Source organism: Polyodon spathula, chromosome 15 (genome assembly GCF_017654505.1).
Source record: "Polyodon spathula isolate WHYD16114869_AA chromosome 15, ASM1765450v1, whole genome shotgun sequence".
NCBI lineage: Eukaryota > Metazoa > Chordata > Actinopteri > Acipenseriformes > Polyodontidae > Polyodon > Polyodon spathula.
In genome coordinates, this window is record NC_054548.1 from 921,693 (window position 1) to 942,195 (window position 20,503).

Below are 20,503 nucleotides of genomic sequence, written 5' to 3' on the forward strand. Positions count from 1 at the left end.
TTGCCACATTCTTACTGTCCCCTGGAACATTAACTCAGGCATAAACATTCAAGTAATATCTATTTCACATTATAGTATACCTGTTATAAACATTACGATGTTAGACATTTTTTAGAATCCTCAAATTGTACATGTCATGTACTTTAAGATCTGTCATACTAATTACAAGTACCGTAAAAATCATTGTATAGGTCACACTGGTGTAAAAGCCACTCCCCCCTTTTTGACCCCGCCCCTCTGCATATTTTGTGTTTTATGTGGTGTTTTATTGTTTATATGTATGTATATAGTGGTGCACGGTGTGTGTGTTATGTAGCACAGGTGATTTAAAATGTGTATTTGTATTTAGGCACAGGGATTGCACAATCACTTCACATGCAGAGTAAAGTGCGTATTTGTATGTGGGCGCAGGGACTGCACAAATGAGTTCACGTGCAGACTGTGCTGGGATTCAGGTGAATGATTAACTAGCCAGCGAGCCCCGGCACAGCTGCAGATAAAAGGAGCACGAATCACTCACTCAGGGTTGGGTGTTCCGTGAGGAGAGAATGAGAATTGAGAGGTATAGAAAGAATTACAATTGTATTCGTGCTGACTCTAAATCAGCACATTACTTGTTTTGGGTTTGTCTCATCGTGTTTGTTTAGTGTCTGTCTGTTGTGGCCAACGTGACATTTATTATGGTGTCTGAGTGTTTTTTTTTTTTTAATCTTTTATTTATAATAAAACTTGTGCACCAGCGCATTCAACACCAGCACTGTTGTCTGTCTAACTTCCTGGTCTGACGTCACCACCAGCCATCCTGGTCACAGTGTTTAAAATACATAATACATAAAGAAGAATGTGCAGGTTAAGTTTCGAAATAACCCACTGCAATATTTTATTCCATTAACCCCTTGCAGTCCATTTACTCAGAGGTTGTCAGGCGTGTCAGGTCCAATTTATTTTCACACGCGCTGTTTATTTTACACACATTGTTTATTTTACACAAGCTATTTAATTTTTTTTTCAGAGTAAAACAAGTTTAAACGGTCTTGAATCGCAAAAGGTCAGTTAGTACTGTTTCTCCAGCCAAGCCCCATCCCTTGTTCGCTGTATTTTTCACATACCTCTTTATAGACGTGCATACTGATAAATCCTCTCCTGATCACTCGTTTTATCACCAAACTCTTCAATAATGTGGATTTTTTCAGCAGTGTGATTGCCATGCTGTGTAGCATTTTCATTTTTTTGTCTGACTGTCCTACTTTATCCAATCTCAAAAACACCTGCATTATATAATATTGCATTGCAATTACAACAAATAGAAGACTTGATAAGTCTACTTGGCTTTCTAATCAATAGCTGTTTACTACTGATCCCAGAGGTTCCCCCTTTTTATTAAATGCCCCTCAAAAACGCTGAGAAAATCAACTTAACTTAAGTTTTTTTTCCGGTATTTCAATTTTCATCAAACTCCAATAGAAAAATGTATTGGCCCATTTATATATGTAGTCCTTAAATATTCTCTATGTGGTATTGATCAGTAAATATTTCAAATACACAGTGAATTGCAATGATTTTTAAATCTATATGGTTACAGGATGGCGAACATCTGTATTAGCACAGATACTGATGCTTGCCATTCAGTAACAAACAAAATCTTATTTAGTCAACCATTTCCATTGACAAGAGGGAAAAGGATGATGAAGGGGCTGAGATATTCTGCCAATTGTCATGTCACTTGAATCTGATGTGTGAATATTAATGGCTGCAACAATAACACTCCTGTGGGTTAATGCAATAACATTTTACCTCTGAAGACCTCATATAAAATCTATTTTGTAGTATTTATTTTGACATTTATTATTTTCACATTAGTACAGAGATACAAAAGCCACGGTAAGTAAGTCTTGAGTTTTTTTGTCAAGTCTCTTCATGCAACTGAGGCACGGCAGGTAATGTGTGCAGATACAGCATCCTTAATGCAGTTGGTTTGGACAGCTCAGTAGCATTTCCATGATTAACAGAAATGCTCAAATAGCTGTAATGAACAATTGAAGAGTACAAGCACTGACCCTGAACTATATAGATTCTTTAAAGATAACAGGCAATTGTATCATAAATGAACAACACTACTGTTCAGTGTTAATGAGAAGAAGTTCAAACTCAATGCTGGTATTTTGCAATACCATGCTCTTCAATTGTAAATCCAAGTTATGAAAATAGTGATTGAATTATGTTATTAATGGTGCAGTGTACACTATGGTTTTGAAAAATATAATACATATATATATATATATATATATATATATATATATATATATATATATATATATATATATATATATATATATATATAATTAGAAGTTTTTGCCACTGATCAACACAAAAAAAGTCCATAATGTCAAAGTGAAAACTAAAATGTACAAATTGTTCTAAATTAATTACAAATACAAAACAGAAAATAATTGATTGCATAAGTATTCACCCTCTTAAGTAAATATTTGGTAGAGGCACCTTTGGCAGCAATTACAGCCATGAGTCTATTTGAATAAGTCTCTACCAGCTTTGCACATCTGGACACTACAATTTTTGCCCATTCTTCTTTGCAAAATTGCTCAAGCTCCGTCAAGTTGGATGTGGACCTTTGGTGAACAGCGATTTTCAACTCTTTCCACATATTCTCAGTTGGATTTGGGTCCAGGCTTTGACTGGGCCACTCCAGGACATTGACCTTTTTGTTTTTAAGCCACTCCAGTGTGGCTTTGGCTGTATGTTTGGGGTCATTGTCCTGTTGGAAGATGAATCTTCTCCGAAGTCCCAGGTCTCTTGCAGACTTCAGCAGGTTTTCCTCTAGGATTTCTCTATACTTTGCTGCATCCATTTTGCCCTCTATGTTCACGAGCTTTCCAGGCCCTGATGCAGAGAAACATCCCCATAGCAAGATGATACTACCACCATGCTTCACTGTAGGAGATGGTGTTCTCAGGATGATGGGCGGTGTTAGGCTTGCACCAAACATAGCGCTTAGCGTTGAGGCCAAAAAGCTCTATTTTGGTCTTATCAGACCAAAGAATCTTCTTCCACTTGGTCTCAGAGTCTCCCAAAAACTTCTGACAAACTCTAGCCGAGATTTGATTTGAGTTTTTTTCAACAATGGCTTTTTTGCCAATCTCCCATAAAGGCTAGTTTTGTGACACACCCAGGCTATTGTTGCACAGTGTCTCCCAGCTCAGCCGTGGAAGACTGTAACTCCTTTAGAGTTGCCATAAGACTCTTGGTGGCCTCCCTGACTAGTGCCCTTCTCACCCGGATACTCCTTTTTTAAGGACGGCCTGTTCTAGACAGATTCACAGTTGTGCCATATTCTCTCCATTTCTTAATAATGGACAAAGGGTGTGAATACTTATGCAATCAATTATTTTCTGTGTTTTATTTGTAATTAATTTAGAACAATTTGTACATTTTAGTTTTCACTTTGACATTATGGACATTTTTTGTGTTGATCAGTGGCAAAAACTCCTAATTGAATCCATTTTGATTCCAAGTTGTAACACAATAAAATATGAAAAAGTTTACTGTGTGTGTATATATATATATATATATATATATATATATATTATATATATATATATATATATATATATATATATATATATATAATTTAAAAGTTGAACCTAAGGTTGCAAATCTCTGTGGACACCCCCACTAAACAAACCTATATTAACCATTCCGCACAGGTTCTGACTTACATTGCCGAAGAGAATGTGATTTATTTGTATGGTGAAAATGTTGAATATGTGGAGTGTATTGCTTAATCAGATCAAGAAAAAAGAAAAGTCATTACTTTTAAGAACTGCCCAGCGTTTTACAAAGACCACGATACAAACAGCACCACCCATACAGAGAAATCTGCAGGCTTGTGAAAACCCTTGTCTGGTTGTGAGATAAGTAACACATTTTGGAACAGAGAATTAAAACAGAAGACCACTGTTGAGATATGGGGGCATGCAATGTCAATGCACCCTGCTCTCTTCCAGACACAAAGGGTGTCATTTTTTTAATTGAATCTCCACAGCATTGGGTGCTAAGAAAGCTATGAACTGAGAAGCACAAGCTAGTCAGATGCTCCTTACACTGAAATTATGAACATGTTGGCTGAAGAAAACAAAATGAAATTAAAACTTTTCTGCTACATTCAGCTTTGCAAAAGTATTAGAACCAAAGTCTACGTTTTAGAATTGCATTTTGTAGTGGGATCACTGTTGTTCATTATTCTTGTACTGAAAGTTTAGCAAGTAGAGTTTAAAAGTAACCACTCAAACTCCAGAAGGGAAATCCCAGTACTGGTATCGGTGTTGCTTGCACAATGTTTTGCATTGCACGGCCTCATAGTTGCAGAGTATTGATATTACTGGACTCATATTAAGAAGTACATATAAATCTTTGGGGTGGGTATCCTTCCAATATTATATTACTCAAAACAAAATGCTACCCATCAACATTATTGTAACCTTAACCCCATTGGCTGGTGGTTAAATATATTTTTGATGCAGAAATGCAACTTTTACAAAAAGTAATCCCAGTTGCATGGTTTTCCAAAGCAGTATGCTCGATGAGCTCTAATAAAGAAGATTGACTGATCAAGAATCAAACAGAATTTATCTTGTATAAATATGTGTATGGCTTTACATTCTTGATATATAAGTCTAAAGAACAAATATGATTCCTGATTTTTAAAAAAGCAACAGATTGGCTAGAAGCCTGATTAACAGCATTACAAAACGACAAACCTCACTACGTGCATTTGAACGTCGTGGATCGAGTTAATGCATTTCATCACACAGCTGCAACTCTAGCAGATAGGATAACCAAATGACTGATTAGTGTTTGAAAAAAGTCATTTTGAGACATGTGCATCCATGAAATGACAAATGCACTTACTACTGCTGTGCAAATGTGATAAATTCACATGGACTGTGCTGAAAAGGAAAGAGCAGCTTCCCCACTGGGCATCAAGAGCCAGTCATCACGGGTCTATTCAACAGGCAAAATATACACTGCAAGAAAGACTACACCTCCTAGGTAGCTTTTCATATGACCACTTGTTGATTTCAAGCACGTCCAGAGCAACTGCTACAAACTCACCCCAAGAACGTCTGGCATCACTGAAAATAATGCAGTACAAGATTAGGGCTTGTCTGAGTTCTGAACTCAGGTACAGTCGTTAAAGACAAAAAGGAGCCTTATAGCATTAAAAAGACAGGGCAGGTCACTCCTCTGTTCTATTTTTTCTATCTCTCACTGACATATTAAATGCTTGGGGAAAGATGAAGATACAGCAAAGCAATAATCACACATGCGTCTCTAGCACAGCTCTTTCAAGCGTTTTAAAAGTATTTAATGGGATAAGGGCAAAATTCAAATTTTTGTACACACATACACACACACGCACACACACACACACACACACTTAAACAGTATTTATTGCAAAATGTACAAGCATTGTGCAAGGTTTGCCCATTGTGTTACTCTTTAGATCCTCTTAGCTTATGTTTATTAGAATGGTAATGTTTACAAGTTAGAAGAATAAAAATTAGAAGAACAATGAATTTAATTTGTGAATATGTGTTTATTTGAAACTGTTCTCAAACAATATTTCTTTTTTTTAATTAACTACAATAAATAACTCATTGGATTAACCATTCCTTGGGGAATTCAATGATAATGGAAATGCAGCACCCTCCATCTTCATAAGCACCTAAAAGTGACATTATTTTATTCTAAAGTACCTTTCTAGTAGTACTGTATGTGCTGGTCCGTTTATACTGGCAAGAAAGCTGCGGTTAATGAAAATACATTAATATACAGAAGAAAAGTTTTCAATAGGCTGTGTTCCATAAAAGCATAGGCTAGCTAGAGCATGCTTTAGTTAATTAAATATACATCAAAAAGCGATATAGATAGAATGTCACGACTTTGTTTCCATGGTAATGAATGAATATCAGTTGGATACATTTTCATTAGATTTTGTATAAGAAATTGTATTACCTTTTAATTTCTAATGCATTTTCCCAACTTTGAAAAGTCTCTGATGGCAACGCTGTCCTCCATGTTATATTAATAGCAAAAAACTACTCAAAACAATGTCCTCCTTTCTGCTACTAAATCCTATTCACACTACCTACAGTATATAATGAGCAATCATGACTTTGAAAACGCGATTGTGGATGGCAATCGCACACATTCACTGCCAACTGATTGTGCAGAAGGTAGATTGGGTAGGGAAAAGTGGTTATTTGCTTGTATCAATCCCATTTAAAATGGTCCTATTCCTGTAGACCAACATGGAAAATGTGTTTCTGAAAATATATTAGATCATCATAATTAAAATGGAACATTCTCAAGCTAAAAGTGTGATTTCATTAATCACTGAAGGGAGGGCTCACACTTTATTTATTTATTTATTTTTAAGCTGTATTTATATTTAAATAATTGCAGTTATCATCATTTTTGTTAGGTAAATATTTTGTCCATGTCATATGGTTAGTATATTGGATCTACATCTATCTGCTGTTGATCAATCTAGTGTTTTCCATTAAATATAGATGGTTCATCTGCTAATGTTCAGTCTAAAGCTGAGGGAACACTAAGCCACTTTTTCAGGAACAGCAGCTTGAAACCTGGTTCCATGAAACCAGGAGACCCTGTTTGAGGCAACTTTGCTGTGGGCCACTTTCCTGGTGGGCCATGCAGTGACCCGAAACCAAGTCTCCTGAAACCAAGTCCCAAGCCCCAAAGTAGCTTTGCGTTCCCTCAGCTTTAGATATCTGCTTTATTATAGCCCCACTCCCTAAGCCCTGCTCCATTTAACAGACTAAAGAGCCCACAAGGGAGCTGCTGTATGAGTGATTGCAATCAGCTGCCAGTCACCTTGATAGGCACACATGGAACTAGTTAACGTCCTGGAACCTTTAATGAGAGCTGGGATGAAGAAGAAAAATGGACAAGGAGCTCTGAGGGGGGAAAGGTTTGTTCTCGGGAGCTGAATGTATGCAATCCTAGAGCTGGGATCTTCCAGAATTATATAGGCCTTTGAACTGTACACATCTCGACTGCCTTGCTGCTGCCCTTTTGCTCTTTTGGGTGGTTTTGTGATTAACTTAAAGTTACAGACTTTAAAAAAGAGTTAAAGAAGAACTAAAATGAAACTCTGTATAAATATTTTCTAATATTACTAGGTTTCTTTTTTATAGCACTATATGTCTCATGATTGAGTGTTGAAAGTTATGGACAAGCCATCTACCCAGTTGATTTGCATGTGTGTCTACTTATGTACAAATTGAAAATCTAGATATATAAGACTGTTCATAAAGGTTCATTGCGTCCTGCTAAGATTTCCTATTCCTGTTACCCCTGAACATGCACTCAACATTCATATTAAGCTTTAACAGCTGTACACATTTTAATAGTCTCAAATCTCTAAATTGCATGATTTAATTTAATTCTGTGCTCTGTTATTGATGGAAAAAGCATAGAAACTGTTATTTTTTATGTTATGAAAATTATATGCAGTTGCACATGCAAACAACAACTGCTTCAAAGTGTTATGCCAACCTGATCTTCACAGCGATTATGTTAAAGTTCATTTTCATTTTTGTGGAAATATCATTGGCCATTGCTATGATGGAACTAATCTGAACTCGTTTCTTTCCAAATTCTCCAGGTGTAGCCAATTTCCTAATCAGCAAATGTTTACTGGGAAGCAAAGATATGCAAATTGTATAAAACATCTTAGACAAAAAAAAAAAAAAAAAACAGTGGACATTTCAGTAGAAGGGAAAGTAAGAGACACAAGTACATCCAAGTTCTGACCACAGGGTTCCTTTGTATCTTTTAATTTCAACATCCCAACACCTGCAACAGGCGAACACTGTGTTTATGGAAAATTGTACAGCAGCACACACAGCATGACCAGTCTGCCAGTGGAAAGAGGAACCACAGTAACACACAGATCGTGACCAGTCTCCCAGTGGAAAGAGGAACCACAGTAACACACAGAGCGTGACCAGTCTCCCAGTGGAAAGAGGAACCACAGTAACACACAGAGCGTGACCAGTCTCCCAGTGGAAAGAGGAACCACAGTAACACACAGAGAGTGACCAGTCTCCCAGTGGAAAGAGGAACCACAGTAACACACACAGCATGACCAGTCTCCCAGTGGAAAGAGGAACCACAGTAACACACAGAGAGTGACCAGTCTCCCAGTGGAAAGAGGAACCACAGTAACACACAGCATGACCAGTCTCCCAGTGGAAAGAGGAACCACAGTAACACACACAGCATGACCAGTCTCCCAGTGGAAAGAGGAACCACAGTAACACACAGAGAGTGACCAGTCTCCCAGTGGAAAGAGGAACCACAGTAACACACAGAGAGTGACCAGTCTCCCAGTGGAAAGAGGAACCACAGTAACACACAGAGAGTGACCAGTCTCCCAGTGGAAAGAGGAACCACAGTAACACACACAGCATGACCAGTCTCCCAGTGGAAAGAGGAACCACAGTAACACACACAGCATGACCAGTCTCCCAGTGGAAAGAGGAACCACAGTAACACACACAGCATGACCAGTCTCCCAGTGGAAAGAGGAACCACAGTAACACACACAGCATGACCAGTCTCCCAGTGGAAAGAGGAACCACAGTAACACACACAGCATGACCAGTCTCCCAGTGGAAAGAGGAACCACAGTAATACACAGAGAGTGACCAGTCTCCCAGTGGAAAGAGGAACCACAGTAACACACAGAGAGTGACCAGTCTCCCAGTGGAAAGAGGAACCACAGTAACACACACAGCATGACCAGTCTCCCAGTGGAAAGAGGAACCACAGTAACACACACAGCATGACCAGTCTCCCAGTGGAAAGAGGAACCACAGTAACCACAGCATGACCAGTCTCCCAGTGGAAAGAGGAACCACAGTAACACACACAGCATGACCAGTCTCCCAGTGGAAAGAGGAACCACAGTAACACACAGAGAGTGACCAATCTCCCAGTGGAAAGAGGAACCACAGTAACACACACAGCATGACCAGTCTCCCAGTGGAAAGAGGAACCACAGTAACACACAGAGTGTGACCAGTCTCCCAGTGGAAAGAGGAACCACAGTAAAACAAAGAGCATGACCAGTCTCCCAGTGGTTAGAGGAACCACAGTAACACACACAGCATGACCAGTCTCCCATTGCCCTATAAGTGTTTCACATTATGCTGTGTGACTTGTTGCTAACTGGCTTGCTGATTACGGTTATTATTTTAATATAATTTAAGCTTTCTTGGAGACTTCTTCCCCTACTAGTTTCCTGTAACTGTAATTTGAAATATATTTTGAGTTGGCTTTACTTGGTCAAATAAATGATCTAATTGATTGATTTACTGATTGTCTGAATATACAGTAGAACACAGCATGCTGTACGGAAAGGTCATTTGTGGCTGTGACAGAAATACAACTGGTTCTGTTTGTAAATCTCCCATTGGACCTGTGAGGGTGCTAAATAGTGAAAGGAAAAGTATCTGGACGGGCTGGCCTGACAGTTCGTTTCCGAGGTCAGGAAGTCGGTCAGCCTGAATGGAAGCGAGACTCTGTTGCAGGAATGTATTGACCCGGAAGGTAAACGAGGCAGCAGCTGCAAGGTATAGACACAGCTCGAATCGTTTACCAAGGGATCAAGCTGAGTAGCAGAAAAGGGGCCAGAGAAACGCTAATCTTTTCCTTCATTTGGGTTTGCGCTTTAACCTGGAAGGACCGAGAGAGTTGCAATAGTAACATCCAGAGAATTAAAAACAACGTAAAAGAATATTCATGAATGTTGTGTTTGTTTGTATTGTCTGTTAGTAACTGTCTGTGTTTATTGAACCACCAGACAGGTAACACGTATCCGGAGCTGTCGCCTTGGGCCAGCAGAAGCCGGATCATCACTGCACCAATACAGTCACAAAATAACATTGTTTATCACCCACCACGAGCACAACCACATGCACCTAGGACTGGTGACCGTGTGCCATGTTACTGTGTTATTGTAGGAATTTATTATTTGGTAGCCAGACCCGGATTACAATTAAAACCACTTTCCTATGAGATTACAATTGTCTGTGATTTCCTTTGCACTTTATCACCTCTACACCTGTTCACAATCACTGGCCAAATTGCCACAGTGGCTCATATAAGATTACATGAAGCCACCAACAACAACAACAACACCAAATGCTTAATGTCATATGTGCACTGAACTTTAACCTTTGTGTTGAAAACATGCAATAAAAGACTAGGCATGCATAGTAATATGCTATCTCTATAATGTGAATGTCTTCAAGGCAAGCACCAGATGGCAGTCTTCTATCTGCTGTGTGACAATATTAATAGAAAAAATGAGACAACATTTCTTGGTGTGGACAGAATCAAAAGATATGATTGGTTCAATAAGCAAGTGCTTTCCACCAGGAGGTCAGACTTCAATACAGCTTGGTGTGTGGAGGCAGAGAGCTATTACAGGTATCATACATCAGATGAGATCTAAGATTGAAGTTTTATCTGTCTTGTGGGCATCAAAGCCTCCCCAAGGTATCTGTTGAATGATAGCAGGCATACTGACCCCAGATGCATTTGCCAAATTGGTAAACAGCAAAGGTCCTTTTGATCAGATGAATGAGTGATCAAATCCTGATTCTACAGTCCTTATAAAGACAACAAAATACAAAATAAAAGAAATCATCAAGGAATAGCGTTCTTAACTTCCCTTAGATACAAATGAACAAACTCTCCAGTGTATGCTCTGCAAGAGAGCTGCACTATCTTGAATACCCTACCAGCATTGTCATGCCAGTGGGAATTTTACTCTGTAATAAAAACAGACAAGACTGCTTGATTGTTGAGGCTTATAAATATGTCTGAGAGCCCAGACATAAAGGAAACCACATCATGATTGATCAGTTAACCCCAGAAAAGCCTGTGGCTGCACTGCTGCTTTGAAAAGTCAGTCTTATTGACTGAGATGTTCAGAATAAAATCTGTGACTTTAAAAGTGTCTGCAGTTTAACTGCAATGAGATTATGTTACATGGGGTCAAATTAAAACAATTGAAAGAAAGACACAATTTTAGCTGTGCTGGTACTGCAGTTTAACATACTAAAGCTACAGTACATTTACAGTACAAACCCTAACCCTGACCCTGACCCTGACCCTGACCCTGACCCCGACCCAACCCAACCCAACCCTAACCCTAACCCTGACAATGCAACATTCTAAATGGTTCTGAAAGGCAATGTTTTATATTTATAAACAATAATGCCTGCTTACACTTACTGATTTAAGAAAATCATTCTGTATTTTAAATTAATCACTTATTGAAATCAGACTGTAGTTAACAAAGAGCTGAATTATTCTCACAAACTCACAATCAACACAACAACAGATCACTGCTGCACAAGTCGATGTTTGAGCCTTCTTAAAAGCCATCATGAAATGACTAGGAGACAAATAACCCTGCGTGAGATTTAGTTAATAGATTATCATGACAACCAGAATAGAAAACAAAGCATAAGAACATGAGAACATAAGAAAGTTTACAAACGAGAGGAGGCCATTCGGCCCATCTTGCTCATTTGGTTGTTAGTAGCTTATTGATCCCAGAATCTCATCAAGCAGCTTCTTGAAGGATCCCAGGGTGTCAGCTTCAACAACATTACTGGGGAGTTGATTCCAGACCCTCACGATTCTCTGTGTAAAAAAGTGCCTCCTATTTTCTGTTTTGAATGTCCCTTTGTCTAATCTCCATTTGTGACCCCTGGTCCTTGTTTCTTTTTTCAGGTCAAAAAAGTCCCTTGAGTCGACATTGTTAATACTTTTTAGAATTTTGAATGCTTGAATTAGGTCACCGCATAGTCTTCTTTGTACAAAACTGAATAAATTCAATTATTTTAGCCTGTCTGCATATGACACGCCTTTTAAACCCGGAATAATTCTGGTCGCTCTTCTTTGCACTCTTTCTAGAGCAGCAATATCCTTTTTGTAGCGAGGTGACCAGAACTGAACACAATATTCAAGATGAGGCATGTGAGGTGTTTACATGGTTACAAGAGCTTGAATCACAGTATGAAGCTCTACATTACTGTAGCAGTAACATACGTGTAATGGATCTAAAGAGTCACAAGAACTAAACTATTTCAGAGCCACATTTGTTTTTTATTTGATTGATCAGAACATCATCAGAGATATATTTTATTTCTAAAATAAATATTTTTTCTGCATTTCCTCAGTTAATTACATGAACTTATTATTTCACAAAATGCTTTTTTTCCCTGAAGCAAAAACGTTGATTGAATGAATTCACCGTGGTGAAGGCCAGCATCTTATCCAAGGACATTTCCACTGTGTTACTACAGTACATTAAATGACTTTGGCAAACAGAAACTAAATGCATTGAAGAAAATCTTATCTGGGAATACAGACTGAAGAAAACTATTTAAAATAGATGTAAAAAAAAATAAAATAAAATCTGGTATTTCACACTTTTTCACAGTGACATTTATCAGCACAGGAAATACATATCTGTTAAGCAGCTGTCATTTTTTTTTTTTTTTTTTGTTTATGCTTTGATCAGCTGATAGCAACACCTTTTTAAATGTAATTCGTACACATCAGTCAATTTGGGGTCCTGCTAATTAAGGAATTAAAACAGCAGACCTGAGGAATTGTCCTTCAAACACTTCAGAGTTTAAGAGACCTGTGAATGCAGTGTCCATGCCTTTAAATCCAAATGTCCAGCTAGTATTTAACAAATTAATCTGTGAACAAGAAAACCTATTTTTGACAAAGGTGCCTATCCATTACCAAACAACACTGACAGAATGCATTCACTCTAAAAGTGTCCAGGCTTGGTATAGACTACTAATGTTATGGATTACTTACAGTGATCGATTATAGTATTCTAAAGCATAGTAAACTCCATGGTGGTTTAGTGTGGTACAGCACAGTAAATGCATTGTATTAACATGTGAAAATCTTTAACTTGTAAAATTGTGCACATTTTAAGGAAAAGGTTGAACACCAATTTCCAACATAGACAAAAAGGCTTCTCATTACAACATTATGGCAGCCTAGCAGAATAAATCTTCATCCCTTGACAAAGTTTATGGATGTGTTTACCATACACTCTGCAGTATACCTGATTAATTCAAATCAAACTACTGCAGAATAAAAAGTAACAATTAAACTGCCTAGGTTCAAGGTTAAAATAACCCCTGGTGTGATAAGCGTTCTTCAGTTAGAAAACGTCCCGTTAGACGCGTGGCAGATATGCCCTGACTCCTCCTTTACTTCCCTTCAGAAACGGCTTTGCTTGCTCTGGAAACAGCTGTATAACAGCAGGAGCCTTCACAAGCTGTTTTATTTCCAGGGCTGCCATGACTCATCATCATTGCTGTATGATTATGAAGCTGTACTTTGCATCTGCATGGCAGTGCTGAAATACGTCAGTGAAAGCAAAAGGGTTTCAACAATTTGGAAGCTGGTGGTCACTGTCAAACAAGTTGCCGCTCAGGTTTGAAGGCTTAGATACAGGTTTTTGGATCTCGGTCCAAATCCAGTTTGGCCGCTTTCACCTTCATTGAGCTCACAGGAGACTGGACGTATACAATATTAACTGTCTTTCATAAAAATATACACTAAAAGCCTAAGAAACTGGCTCAATGTAACGGTGAAGCTTATCAGATCGAATGGTTTGTAAACATGAAATAAAATGAACACATGAAAATGTTCTGTACCACTCTCTCTGTCCAGAGATTGAAATAAAGTAGGAGTGAATTTTACTGGACAACACATACAATAGAACTGAGAACATCGAAGGATGCAGATATGCACCAAATATTAGACATTTCAAAACTTAAATAACCTCAGTATGCCAGCCATATTAGGCACAACAACACATTGAGTGTGCAAGGGTTATATAACCCTGCAAATCTGAAGTAACTACTTCAAATGGTTTCTGAAACGTGCTTCGGGCTTAGGGCTTCTTTGTTAACATTAACTAATAAAAGCGTTATTATTCCCACCCTGGTTAATACACTTGACTGTTACATTGTCAACATTAACTAATAACAGCATTATTATTCCCACCCTGGTTAATACACTTGACTGTTACATTGTCAACATTAAAAATAACAGCATTATTATTCCCGCCTTTGTTATTGGGCTTGACCACTTCATTGTAAACATTAACTAATAAACACAGGATTTTCATGCTCCGATATAATCTCATAATTTAAATATTTGTTTGTTTTTCAGAAAGTAATAAAAGCCATATATTGCTCAGTACGCAGGCAGAGACAGCACAGCAGAAAGGGCATGGGGATGATGTGGCCCTTGTGTCTGCGCGCCGTATTGTACAGCAAGACGTTACAATACGTAACACGTTAAAATAGAAAAATTTCCCAGGAGTAAAGAATAAGTTGTGTAGGACTTACTTTACCCCAGTGAATTAACTACAAAACAAAGGATGCCAAATAGCAGTTCAAGGGAAACATTGTTTTGTTTATTCCCAAAATTATATTATTTATTCCTTTAATACATAAAGTTGACAACACATTTTTTCATTGCTTTTTCTTCAAAGTAAACAGTGGCCATCAACACATTTTCATAAAGTAGCATTTTCATTATATATATATATATATATATATATATATATATATATATATATATATATATATATATATATATATATATATAATGTATATGTACTTTTGTTTACTTTTTGCTGTCTAAAACTTTGAAATAGAGGCTCAAGCTATGCTGTGTTATATATATATATATATATATATATATATATATATATATATATATTATATACTATATATATAGAATATATGATAATATATATATATAATATATATATATAATATATAATTTAATATCACATATCCCGAGAAAATTAACGGTGCCATTTGCACGTCCATTCCATCAAGGTAAGCCATTTGTTTTTATTCATTAGAATGTCTCTAATTGTCATTCGATTAACAGTGCATGCCTCACTTAGGCGAGTGCAACTTTTGCAATGTCTTGCTGACTTGCTTTCCAAATTTCAGATGCATACATGCACATTTGTTTCTTTTGCTCTGGTGGGGGGGGGGGGGGGGGGGGGGGGGGGAGGCAGTGTAATGTGGAACAACTGTACTTGGTAAATACATGTGTACTTACACATAATTATAATGTCATTATGCATTATTACAATGTACTTAAACTGTACATTTTGTTGCGTGATATAACCCAAACCCTGAACCTAACTTTAAACCTAACCCCCTAACCCTCACTCTAAACCTAACCCTAACCCTTTCCTGATACAATTGTGCACTTACTTATATCGTGCAACAAGATGCACATGTTAAGTACATTACAACTGTGCATAATAACTTATTAAGTAATTATGTGTAAGTGCACATGTATTTACTATGTAACTATTATGTAAATACAAGGTAATTAGAGACCCTTAATTTAAAGTGTTACTGTTTTATCTTGCTTCTGTTTAAAACTAGGCATTCTATCTGAATGATCTGCAGTCATTTACTGTGTGGTACTGCCCTGCAGTGGAGTATTCTGGTTGGCGGATTAAAATTCTAAACTATAGTATGGGGTAAAAATAATCTTTTTTGTCTTTAGCGGTCTATGCTGGGCCGCACAGTAAAGAGTTATGTAGGCAGGGAGCACCATCTCCTAAAAAAGGTTCAAATTATGAATCCAGAGTCGTCAAACACAGAACGCTTTGATAGGTCCCATCAGATGTGGGCACCTTGCCTATTGCTAAGAATAGCGAAAAAAGAAAAGAACTGATACAACAGCAAGATTTGCTTCACAGCTTCTCTCAGTTAACTCTTTGTGACTACAAGGTGCAAATTCATAAAGTAGACATTCAAGGATAACCCAGTTATCAGAACAATTAGCTTACTGGGGCAGCCGAGCATCTCCTTATCTGATCTGTAATCAAGCTTCCATTTTTGTAAATGTATAGATCCCTCAACACAGTATCAATTCAAACTGAACTATTTGCACTGTATAAGCTTAGTATATGACCATGCTTTATGGACATATCTATTTCATCATCTGATAATAAAATATTTCGCAAATCACGTTAAAACGGTAGAGTGTGGATTGCTGAACTGTCTGTTCATAGCTGACGTACAGTTTAAGACTATTCCGATAGTGTTACAGCTATGTTCACAGGACATTCTATTACAGCAGGTGGTCCATACAGTGTGTATTTTAGTTTTAGAGTGTATTTGTAATACTTTTTTTTTTTTTTAATCCTCCAGCATTTGTTACTGTGCATCTTGTGCCATAAAGTTTAGCTGTTTGAGGAAATTCTGGCCTGTGATTGGTTAAAACTAAAACTGCTGAATAGCGATTCGGTGACTTACCAGAAAATTAATTACAAAACATACTACAAGAGAAAGATGCTCCAAACACTAAAATGATGATTAGGACATCAATGTCACTGTTTTCTGACTTTCTGAAATTCAATCAAATTCAACTTGACGATGTAAACAAATATGATGGCGGGGATGTAAACTGTATTATGCAGCAGTCAACAAGCCAGATGGAGGGCTGTATGCCAAAAAGACTTTGACAGCTATCTGGTATGAACTTCAAAAACATTCTCTGTTGTTTATTTATGTTATTTGTGTATTTATTTATGTAAGCTGTATCAGCTATGTTTAAACAAAATATATAAAGTCATATTTACTATCCAACCTTGCCTCAGTTATTTTCTTGATTGATTAATATATTAAATATATAGTGGAAAATGAAATGTCTATTAAATACATAGTGGAAAATTAAATGTCTCTCCAGGGTGCAATACCTTCAGCCTGCAGCTTCGGGCATTATAGCCCCCTGTCGGTAACAATAGCCTTACCTCAGGGCAATCATTTTCCACTATGGTCCTCCTCTCCATTCCATATAGCCCCCTGTCGGTATATATACATATATATATATATATATATATATATATATATATATATATATATATATATATATATATATATATATATATATATATATATATATACATGATAGTATCATAGACATATAAATTATAATTGTGTACCATATTACCTAATTGACCATTGGTACCATACACCTAATACAACTCATGAAAAGGTGTCATATACAAGCATTTAATGAACACTAGCCACTAATTAAACGACATTGACCAAAATACACAATTGTTGGTAGTTTAACAATCTTTATTAAAAACAAGAACATAAGCAATTTCACATACTTTTTCATGACAAGTATTGGTCCCCTGATTTAGTATTGAGTTTGTCCTCCTTTTGCTTTCATTACTGCTTTCAGATGTTTATGATAATTCTTGTTACATCTTGTTGGTGAAATCAGGGTGCATTCTCTCTTGCATATTTCCTTCAGATCTGTCCAAAACATTTTTATTGGATTGCGATCTGGTGATTGTGAAGGCCATTTCAAAACTTTTATCTTTGCTTTCTTCAAGAATTCCATTGTCGTGATGGAAGATAAACTGTCGGTCAATCAGCTTACGAACAGATTGTATCATTGTACTTTGATACATGGCTGTATTCTTTTGATCGTCAAGCAAATTAATATTTCCAGTCCATGAGCTGCTAACACCCCCTGATCATGACTGAACCACCTCCATGTTAACAGTATGTACAAGGTTTTCTTCACTGAAGGCTTTCCCTTTTTTCTCCAAACATACTATGGTCTGTTTTTAAAGAAAAAATCTATTTAAGACTCACCGTACTTGATAGTCTTGTTTAAGAAGGCATCAGATTCCTATTCATATTCCTTGGGATGTTTAAAACGGTTTGTTTTAGGAAATTTCTTTAAAAGGGAAAGTGAAATCTACGTGTGCATACCACTCTTCTGTGTTCTGTGTCCTTTGTTCAGTTCTTGACTTTATACTGGAGCTTGGTTCCTGCGTAACGGTTTTCAATTAATTAATATATGTTTTAATTAGTTCTATTACATTGTTATAGACTTTTAATTTAAAGATGTGAAAACTTTTGTTATAAACAAATATTTGAATTTGCTTACGTGCTTTAGTATTTTCTAAAGATGTTTAAAACAAATTTATATCAATATAAAGTGTAATATATATATATATATATATATATATATATATATATATATATATATATATATATATCTGTCTGTCTGTCTGTCTGTCTTTGCTGATCTATTCAATTACGTACACATTACAGCATAGCTCTTAGAAGTATCAGTTTCTGTTAAATATATATATTGATATATTGAGCAACACTACAAGAAACGAAATTAAGGTATCGAAACACAATGAAAAAATGTATTCTCAACACCTGATGAAAAGGGGAAAAAACAAGTTACACCATCAGAAGCAAGACAAATTGTATCAGCTGGATATTATTTTACTTTGTAAAACTGTAATTACAAAAAACTGCATGTGCCAAAACACACCAGTATGTATTTGGGTATATGGAGACATATTATTATTATTATTATTATTATTATTATTATTATTATTATTATTATTATTATTATTATTATTATTATTATTATTATTGTTGTTATTATGTTACATTGTGTTGTTATTAGGCTAAATCTTGTTATATTTTCTGTTGTTATTCATTAAGATTATGTAATTGCAATTTAGGAGTACATTACTAATGTATTGAAGGGATTTACAGCAGGCTGTTGACAAAATCATTTTACATTAACATTTATATGAACTATTAACCACAAAGCTAACTCTGGCTGCATGCACTCTGCATCTTTAATTCCACAACACCACGACAACCTGCAACAAGTTCACCACTGAAGGGATACGTTCTGTTAACGTCTTATCCAGCAGTGGAATGCATTGTTAAACAACATAGTTATACATCTTTCCAAGCGCAAAATTGCCGGTCGCACACTGGGACTGGGACAGCGCAAAGTTAAAAGGATTTCAATACTGCCAAAACCACAAAGTGTATTACGGGAATGTTAAATAATAATAATAATAATAATAATAATAATAATAATAATAATAATAAATAATATCTGAAGCTACAATTCAAGCCGTTACTATGTTTTTAGCCTACTATAGCCTAAAGAACAGTAATAAAGTATTTAGATCAAGCATAACATGTTATTTTGAAATGTTTATTTATTTATTTATTTATTTATTTATTAACAAATTAAGCATACTAACACCGATTGTAAAATTGTAAAAACATAAACATCATTGATTGCCCTTGTGACAATTCAAAAGTTACCTGATACGTGTGCAGTTTACCCGTACCTGAATTAATAGCTATTGTAACGGAACACATTAGTTAAACCACATGGGTGAATAACACAGTTATGCTCAAGCTGCTTTTATAATTCTGAAGAATCAGATTCTACAGAAGTTTACCTGCCATTGTATTCTGCTTAGCTGCGGTACTGACTTACCTTGGTTTGTGTGGCTAGAGGTGGTAAAGAGAGCCCTGAGAAGCAGGAAGACCACACGGAATTGAACTCCAAACCCCATTTCTAAAACATCCACAGAGGTTCCCAAAAATCCACCGGCCATCAGCAGTAAAAAAAAAAAAAACACCACCAAAATCTCCTTCAAAATGTTCTCAATCCCTTTGAAATCAGAACACAGATTGTTGCATCCCCGCCTACTCACTAGCTCTCCACGAGAACACACTGACAGCAGAGTAGCTGATCAGTAGGACGCTCTGTAGTTTATGTGCAATAGAAAACGTCTTTTAAAAAAAGCGTTTCAGTTAAAACCTGCAAATGACCACCCTAATTTATTTCATCCAAACGTTGTTACCTTCTACGGTATCATTTGAGGAGCAGTTGTGTACCTTTGCGTGGTGCAACTTCCTTCCATACGAGCTGCAACGAACTGCAAGCTCCCCGTATTGGTACAGTACAGTGTGATATTGTGTTGCTCTTTTTGAATCTAGTGTTTCAAATTGTCATAAGAAGAACAAAAAAATAAACACATTCACAAAAGCCTACGCTACACTGTCTGACAGTATATTCGCGGTTTCCTATTCCAATCGCACATTTACACGAGGAACAGTAGCGCAGCTTCTTTGCTTCAAAGAAAACAGATTAGATGTTAAAACCTGCCCGTGCTGTAATAGCAGTGACATCCCAAGCAGAACCTGCGATGGAAGCGCAAGAGGGAGAATGTTCTGTACAGGGGACTCGGCACTAGAGGGTGTTAGCTGACAACCTAAAGAAGGCTAACAGGCTAGAGTATGTGCCATTATGTACTGAGCTGAAAAGTTAAGGCAGGTCAGCGACATGCCGTTTTTTGTATTGTCTCTGTCCTTTACAGCTCCTACTTTTGAAACGCGGCTGCTTTTATTATTTTACTGTATCTTCTTAGTATTCTGGAGGGGAGGCGTTCAATACAACAAAACTCCACACAGTTTACTTGAAGGACAGAAATACTGTATTTTACTCGCTGTGA

At 36.8% G+C, this 20,503-nt stretch overlaps 1 protein-coding gene across 1 annotated transcript in view; it reads right to left on the reverse strand.

Annotated features, from left to right (window-relative positions):
* The window catches only part of LOC121327479 (ephrin type-A receptor 6-like), a 72,229-nt gene extending 52,146 nt beyond the window's left edge, over positions 1-20,083 (reverse strand). Inside the window, exon 1 of the mRNA XM_041271553.1 lies at positions 19,483-20,083. Coding sequence (XP_041127487.1) covers positions 19,483-19,603 — 121 coding nt within the window. The 5' untranslated portion in view covers positions 19,604-20,083. The remainder of the gene's footprint in view (positions 1-19,482) is intronic.
* Between the last annotated feature and the right edge of the window lie 420 nt (positions 20,084-20,503).